The sequence below is a fragment of the Oncorhynchus masou genome, chromosome 6, assembly GCF_036934945.1.
Source record: "Oncorhynchus masou masou isolate Uvic2021 chromosome 6, UVic_Omas_1.1, whole genome shotgun sequence".
Lineage (NCBI taxonomy): Eukaryota > Metazoa > Chordata > Actinopteri > Salmoniformes > Salmonidae > Oncorhynchus > Oncorhynchus masou.
The window spans coordinates 74,824,049-74,832,703 of NC_088217.1; the positions used below are offsets into that span (position 1 = coordinate 74,824,049).

Consider the following 8,655-nt stretch of genomic DNA (forward strand, 5'->3'; position numbering starts at 1 on the left):
ATTATCTCATAACACAGTCATCATGCTTCTAACTGAGCTGCTAGGCTCATCTGGGGGAGGTTTGTTATGCTTCCTGCCTGCCTGTCTGCCTGTCTGCCTGTCTGTGCTGCCTGTGCTCCGTGCAGAGTGACATTGAGCCTCACCCTTTCCGGGGCTCTCTCGTGTTTCACTCCAGTGCACATTTCACTGGTCTCTCCACTCCTCCGTCAGACAATGAGCTTTTTACTGCATATATTATCCCTGTTGTTGTTACGCTTGTTGTTCTGTTGTTTTTTTTGTATCAAAAAAAAAAGGAAATGAATTATTAATAGTAGCAGTCAGATATTTATGAGATGTTTTGTATTTGGGATATTTTACCTGTCGTCCATCATTTCTGTCAATGGTAGGGATGAAGTGGAATGATGAAGTTTTTCATTCAGTTGTCAAATGTAAAATACATTCATGGTGTGTTTTCTCTGGTGAGCAAAATTGTGTTGCTTTGAATATGGTTACAAAATATCGATGTGATATTGTAATAGGAGCTTCCAGGTGAACAACAAGGAGAGCAGTCGTAGGTAAAGTCATAGAAATATTAACTTTCGCCATCTTAAATTCCACCATTAGAGGTATACACACATACTGTAAGATTTGTAATTTGCACGTTGACAGAGCACATGTTGTGTTTGCAGCTACTCTTCAATTCGGCTTTTAATGAATCAAATTGATAACAACAAAATGTTGAAAAAATAAACACTAACTACACATCTAATGTAATATCATAAATAAATTAAATATCATTCCATCGAATCCCAATAAACATATTTTAGTTTAGTCTTCTCCAGCAATAATTAAACCGTTTACACCAACATCTTCTTAGAGGTGAGTGTTGAGGACACAGATACTGACCATCTGATACTAAACAGTGATGAAGATGTCCAACTGCTGTCATGATTATGTTCTTCCTTTATATCCCAGTCAACAATTTCTTGAGTGTTGTTCCACCACCATGACTCTTAAATAGTGATTACTGTGCCCCCTACTGGTTATAAAATAATATTGCACTATCATTTAGGACGTTTAGACGGAATGAATATCACAGACAATTAATAATTCCTCTATAATGACTCCAAGTATACAGTTAGTGACAGATCAAATGACTTTCTGTGTGAAACCAGGATGGATTGATTAATTTCCTCATCTGATCATTTACATGATCTGACTATTTTAGAGGCCGGTATTAAATCAAAGAAAGGGCCAATGGAAAATACATAGGGGAAATTGTGTCAATTTGTCAGCGAATTGAATTTGGAGAATTTGACACAAATCATTTGTTACAAAAACACATTTTTCCCTCAGAGTCTCGGAGACTTGCAAAATGAAGAAAATGACAGGTGGAAACGGCCTGTCGCGATCTATCAAACCGTATTGTATCGTTGTTATATAATGAATATTGGTTGTAGTGGCAGTAAGCAGATAACCATCATTCTATCAAGACTGTACCTGGGTTGGTGGTTACCCAGCTAGCACAGTGGATCTGGGCAGATTCCGGCTGAGAGTCGGGGCACGAGGCTGAGTGTCAGACTCGGCCGACGTCATGTGGCCCAAGTCTGAGCTGACTTCGGCAGTATTACTTATGGCTAGGATGCGGGGATTGAGCTCGGGCTGATTCCGGTGTGATTTATCTGGCCCGAAATTATTACTTGGGCGTCGGGCCGATTGGGTCTACTCTCTGGCAGATGATGACACGGGCTGCTTTATATAATTAACATTTCATTATTTATTTTTCCATATTTTCTCATTGTTTCTGTGATCAAAAAAATACAATTAACATTTAAATAAAAAAAACGTAAGAGTCCTGTGTAGTATTTTAGTATTTTGATACTTTGTGCAAGGCAATTGATAACCATTCAAAACTTTGTGGGTGGAGCTTCCCGAGTGAAGCAGCGGTCTAAAACACTGCATCGTAGTGCAAACTGCGTTGCTACAGATGCTGGTTTGAGATCGGTGCCGGGCCGCTGCCGATAGACCCATGAGGCGACTTACAATTGTCCCAGCGACATTCGAGTAGGGGAGGGTTTGGCCGGCCGGGTCCCTTCGCGCTGTAGCGACTCCCGTGGCGGGCCAGGTGCATGCACGCGGACACGGTCACACAGGTGGATGGTGTTTCCTCCAACTGAAAATGTTTGTTTTTTTGTGGATGGGTATAATTTGTATGTACACAATGTATAATAGTAATATTTAAAATGACTAAATTGGGTCATTTGTAAACATTTATTGAAGTTGCATTGGGCCGCTTCTGGGGAGATTCTGGTAAGATACCGGTAAAGTGGCTGAATTCTGGTAGACGGAAACGGCCCGATGTACTTGGGGCGATTCTGGGCAGTCATTCATTTGGATTCCGGGCCGAGTCCGACACCCGATTCCGGGCCGATTCAATCATTTCCGGCCCCCGCAAGAGGGTATTGTCAGTTCTGGTTCGTTATGTCATCTACACACACGAAACAAGTGAATGTGATTTAGAAACATACTTTCTCTTTTACCAGACCACTTGTACATTCATACCGAACATCCAGATATTTGATATGTATAAAATAAAATAATTGTTGAAATGTATGATGCAGTCATTGATTTGTGCAGAATCTCACACACATCTAAATAAGAGTATACTATTTGTGTTGAATCAAAATAAATCAGAAAAGTGTTTATGCAAACAGTATCCTTGTTCAGTAACCTTATTCAGTAGCCTTGTTCAGTAACCTTGTTCAGTAATCTTGTTCAGTAACTTCATTCAGTAGCTTTGTTCAGTAGCCTTGTTCATCTCCTATTCACTGTGGTATTATTACACTCACTACAGCCAACTGGTAAGTAAAAAACATACTTAACAAATCATGCTATTACTACTCTCCTGTTTAAAATATCTAATTGAATGACCTTGAATAGTGATACTGACGAAATTACTGAAAAATATGCTACTGTGCATAGCTGTAAAGTTTTGCTTAGAAAATACATACACACACTTTCTCTCTCTCTCTCTCTCTCTTACAGTGAAATAGTTGGCATCAATCTGACAAAACTCAAATAAATGGTAATTTTGAATACAAGCACATCTCTCTTGCACTGTTTTTGTTTGCCCTGGCTATTTGCCACATCATAAAAAACAATCACCACTATCATATCCCTAACATTTAACCAGGTTACCACATATCCTCATACAAAAAGCACCACTACAAGAATATGACAATATCAATTACATGGAACCCACTGATTTCCCATTCTTCCAAAGTAGAAGAGATCAGCTGAATATATGGTCCAGGTCAAAGGTCAAATATCGTCTCCCCCGCATTTTGTTTCCCAACACAACAGCCCCTCAGGCGTTGCTTCCGTTCTCTTTTTCCTGCATCTCTATCGGACTGGGTGGGGGGGGGGGGTGTCAGTCCCCAGGTGGAGCTGTTGAGTACTGTTCAGCTCCTCTCCTCCACCAGCTAGTCAGTCAGTGTGTCCAGGAGAACTACGCTTTGGGTTATTCATCGATTGCCTATTTCAATCCTAGCGAAAGCTTCTCCGTGAACACACACACACACGAGCACACACACGTACCAACGAGTGGACACACACACACACACACACACACACACACACACACACACACACACACACACACACACACACACACACACACACACACACACACACACACACACACACACACACACACACACACACTCCAACCACAAGCACACCTATAGGCTTATTTATGATGAGCATATCATCTTACTACTACAGTATGAATACCAGCCGTGAGGCTCCTTGTAAAACATCCTAAATCTGTACATTTAATGGTATAATATATAGATAAAAAACAAATGAATAGATGACTGAATAAATTAATGGGAAGTACTGACTACTGGTTGTTCTGTGGGCTGCTCAATTGATTTGACAGCATGCAACAGTTTGTGTGTGTGTGTGAGCGTGTGCGCATGTGTGTGTGCATGTGTGTGCATAACTGTAAAAAAAAAAGTCATTATAATGTGATTGTGTTACTTGTGAATGTGTAATCAGTTAATCTGTGGTCTATGGTGTGCATTCATTCACTGTGTGTGATCTGTCACAGTATTAGTATTATGTAAATAGATAAACACAAACATCAACACACGGTACCTTATATAAGAGATAAAGAAAGACCTTCAACCAAATAACAGGTTCTCCCACAACCTTGCAGTGTCTCAGATTAAAAAGGCAGTCAGCTCACCTTGAATTCTTCAGCAGGATCCTTGACGTTACTTTGTACACATCACGTCAGAAACATGTGAAACACTTCTCAGGCTTCACTACTTTTTTTTGCCTGTAGTGAGCCTCACAGGCTGCGTTGTTTCTGAAGAGGTGTCGTTTCAGAATGAGGGGTGCTGTAGCTCTGCTGGTGTTGCTGCTCTGTCGGTCTGGGACACAGGCTCAGGGAGAGAGTGGAGGGGATAGAGAGAGTTTGGTGGAGAGCCGCGGGACTGGAGATACAGAGTTGACTAGCAAACAGACGACCGGCCAGACCATCACAACGCCTGATATCTGGGGTGAGGTAGAGGAGCTTAGAGACGTGGTGGATAACCTGGGAACCATGATTTTGGAGCAGAGAGAGAAGATGAGGAACATGGAGAAAAAGATGGAAAGAAGGTGGAGAGAAAAATGGCGAAGAGGATCTGAGGCCAGACTGGAGAGTGAGAATGCTGGTATTTATGGAATTTGGTTCATTTAGAAGTCATTTCAGTGGAGGATCAACATGTTTTTGAGAATTGTTGTTTTTCTCTGACATAAATCCAGCTATGGGGGCCAGACTGAGTGTCATCGAGAGGGAGGTAGAGGACTTGAAAGAACAGAATACAGGTCAGAGGGATGTTTTGTCATATAAATTAATTTGTTATAATGAGGTCAGTTCAGAGGAGGAACATGAACTTACTTTCTTCCCACAATTCTAGCCATGGGCGGCAGACTGAGTGCCAGTGAAAGGGAGGTGGAGGAGCTGAAGAGAATAAATGCAGGTAATGTAATTTGTCCACCAACATCAGTTGTTTCTCATTAGAAAGAAAGGGTCACGAATAAAACTGTATTTGTAAAATTGTCTATGAAGTTGTTTATAGACAGTTAGTTATGCATATTTATCATATGAACTCACTTTTCATGGCTGTTTCCCATGCCATTTTAGCCCTGGAGGCCAGAGCGACAGACAGTGAGAATGGGAACACAGGTAAAGGACCGGATTCCCGGATCGTAGGCGTTTGTTGCCATTTCCTACTCCTCTGAACTGTCATATGCCTTATTTACAAACGTGTCTGGGATCTGTTAAATGATGACCCTAGTTTTGCCAAAGGGAAAGCACTGAGCTATGTAGGGAGAAAGGCAGGATCTCATGTTTGAGATAATGGAGGGGGACAATAGAGAGAGACTACTTCCTGGAGGACGATGCCATGCTGACTCATTCGTTTCCATGGGAATTCTTAAAAAGATGGGTGGGGCGAAGGATTAAGAGGGTGTGAACGATGCTGAATGGCCGTAAACAAAGAGCCCTCTAGAAAGGTCATTTTTCCTCCTACTTGTCTCCAAAATGTAAAAACAGGTTTATCAAATTTCAAAGAAACATATCTTAATTATATGATAGTATATGCCATTTTGAGGCCGAGTATGTACTTTTATCAAATCTAAAAGAAAGACAGTCTTGAAAATTGGACATAAGCTCACCTTCCTGAGTTCAGTCACATATATGAAATCATTCTGGTTAAAACAGAGAGTTTAAGCATCAGTTGACTAATCTGTCTTTTTGTAATGGTAGCCTTAGAGGCCAGACTGAATGCCAGCGAGGGGATGGTGGAGGAGCTGAGGAAAGAGAATGCAGGTAAACACCATGGTCATTGCCAAATGCGTTTGTGATATGATAAATGTTGCAGATTGCATCTTTGCTTTTCACTTAATTAAACCTTTTGTTAGGATTTCATTTCCATTTCTTTTTAGGTGATTTTTGTCTTCATCAGGCTCATATTATGCATTTAACATGTTTGTTTTTGTCTTTAATCAGTGAATTTGAATTCCCTCCTCTGTGTTCATAGACAGACCAAAGGTGGCCTTCTCTGCTGGTTTGACTAATGATGGATATTTAGGACCCTTTAATAGTATCACCACACTAGTATACAGAAGGGTCATCACCAACATCGGCAAGGCCTACAACCCAAATACAGGTACAGAACACACAAAAAAAACGTTCACATTGTATTCAAATGTGATCTGGGATCAGATCATGTGTTCACATTAGACATCTGCTATCGGACAGGTGTACATATGCATTGTGATTGTGTCATCTTTATCCCATATAGAAACATGTAGACAACCAGCTATTCCAGCGTTGCTAACAGTGTCTGTGACAGTCTGTTAACTTATTTTACTCTCCTCTGATGCAGGTGTCTTCACAGCACCAGTGAGAGGACTCTACTACATCAGATTCACTGCCATGGGTCTCAAGGGTCCACCGTCCATAGATGCCTATATTTACCACAACGACAAGAGTGTCATGTTCAATCACCAGAACAATGACAATGGGCGTAATAGGTTCTTGTCTAATGCGTTGACTCTAGAGCTGGAGGCCGGGGATGTGGTCTACATGCGTCTCCCAGTAAATCATGAGCTCTATGATGAAAAGTCGAGTAACTACAGCACCTTCAGTGGCTTCCTGCTCTTCCCCATGTGAAGGGAGCACTCTGGTGTGAGTTTGAGATCAATAAATTATCCAGATTATTTCTATCATTGATGTGAAGCGACTCCTTCACTCCGTCCAGGCTTTTCCTTGTATTTTTGACAGTTAGAATTGCAGAGAGAAAGGGAAGAAAGATAATAAGAATCATAAAAATGAATGATTTATTTGATTTGAAAAGGTAAAAGGTTGTTACATTCATATGTTGATGGACATGATAAGAAGTCCAGACCCCTCTTTGACCAGGAACCAAGTTAAAGTGTGAACTGGTAACACAACAACAGTGCTTGTCCTGGTAGTGGTGTTCAAGGCACACTCAGGTTGACATTAAACAGGCTGTGTTTGTCTCTCTCCCTACCTCCCCACGGTAAGGCCTCCACACCAACACAAAACAGCCTCTTCATCTTTGTCACCACTGGTGAACAGAACTCAGAGAAAAAAGACATCACTTGTGGCGTTCCAAAAGGTTCAGTTTTGGGTCTGGTACTGTTCAGTTTATACAGTATATGTCACCCCTTGGCAGCGTTATCAGAAAGCACGTAATTGATTTTCACTGCTACGCACAGAAACATTTCTGTGTCACCAGAGTATTTTAGCTACACAGATAAATTCGTAGACTGTATTAGTGGTTGGTGGTTCGTGGTTAGATGGCTCACAACTTCCTCCAGCTAAATCAAGACAAGACTGAGGTACTTATTATTGGAGCCAATTATTACAGAGAATTTGGCCTCACATTTTAATTTACGGGCAGTAAAGATAAAACACCAGGTACAAAACCTAGGTGTCATTTTATATTCTGAACTCAACTTCAAATCACACATTAGGAATGTGACCAAAATAGCTTTTGACCACCTGAGGAATATTTCCAAGGTGCGGCTGTTTCTCTCTCAGGCTGATACAGGGAAACTCTTTCCATGCTTTTATTACAAGCAGACTACTGCAATGCTCTCATGTCTGGTCTACCCAAGAAAGCCATTGGTCAACTGCAAAACATACAGAACGCTGCAGCACGGGTACTGACCAAGACCAGACAGAGAGCACACATTACACCAGGTTTAAGGTCTCTGTACTGGCTGCCTGTGAGTTTCAGAATTCATTTTAAGATGATTTTATTGGTTTTTAAATCAATCCACAATTGTGCACCCCAATACATGTCAGACCTGCTTTCAGAGTACGTCCCTCAGGCCCTCTGTCCCCAAAGCCTAGGACCAAGAGGTATGGAGAGGCAGACTTTAGTTATATCCCCAACCTAATTTGATCTAAAAGGCCCTGCTTAATCAAAGGCTTTATTCATTAAATATCTAATGTGACTGACACAATATGATCAGTGGATTAGTGGATTCATCTACTTCAGCCACACCTGTTGGTGACAGGTGTATAAAATCAAGCACACAGCCATGCAATCTCCATAGACAAAGATAGGCAGTAGAAGTAGAACGGGACCGCAGAGTGCTGAAGAGCTAGCGTGTAAAAAATCGTCTGTCCTCGGTTGCAACACTCACTGCTGAGTTCCAAACTGCCTCTGCAAGCAGCGTCAGCAGAATAACTGTTCGTCGGGAGCTTCATGAAATGGGTTTCCATGGCCGAGCTGCCACACACAAGCCTAAGATCGCAATGCCAAGCGTCGGCTGGAGTGGTGTAAAGCTTGTCGCCATTGAACTCTGGAGCAGTAGAAACACGTTCTCTGGAGTGATGAATCGCGTTTCACCATCTGGCAGTCCGACAGACGAATCTGAGTTTTGCGGCTGCCAGGAGAACACTACCTGCCCGAATGTATAGTGCCAACTGTAAAATTTGGTGAAGGAGGAATAATGGTCTGGGGCTGCTTTTCAAGGTTTGGGCTAGGCCCCTTAGTTCCAGTGAAAGGAAATCTTAACACTACAGCATTTAAAGACGTTCTAAACAATTCTGTGCTTCCAACTTTCTAGCAACAGTTTGGGGAAGGC

General features: G+C 41.7%; 1 protein-coding gene across 1 annotated transcript; it reads left to right on the forward strand.

Moving 5' to 3' along the window:
- The first annotated feature begins 4,372 nt into the window (after positions 1 to 4,372).
- Positions 4,373 to 6,706, forward strand: LOC135541686 (cerebellin-4-like). The gene is made up of 7 exons (XM_064968002.1): positions 4,373 to 4,688; positions 4,792 to 4,854; positions 4,947 to 5,009; positions 5,174 to 5,215; positions 5,798 to 5,860; positions 6,072 to 6,200; positions 6,420 to 6,706. Exons 1-7 carry the CDS (start codon positions 4,373 to 4,375, stop codon positions 6,704 to 6,706), a joined length of 963 nt encoding a protein of 320 aa, XP_064824074.1.
- Positions 6,707 to 8,655: the final 1,949 nt, after the last annotated feature.

What these genes read in the sequence shown, in the direction of transcription:
- LOC135541686 (XM_064968002.1), top strand. Translation starts at nt 4,373, where the DNA reads ATGAGGGGTGCTGTAGCTCTGCTGGTGTTGCTGCTCTGTCGGTCTGGG. An exon ending in CTTGAAAGAACAGAATACAG is followed by an intron (nt 4,855 to 4,946) that starts GTCAGAGGGATG and finishes CCACAATTCTAG; the next exon opens with CCATGGGCGGCAGACTGAGT. An exon ending in GGCCTACAACCCAAATACAG is followed by an intron (nt 6,201 to 6,419) that starts GTACAGAACACA and finishes CCTCTGATGCAG; the next exon opens with GTGTCTTCACAGCACCAGTG.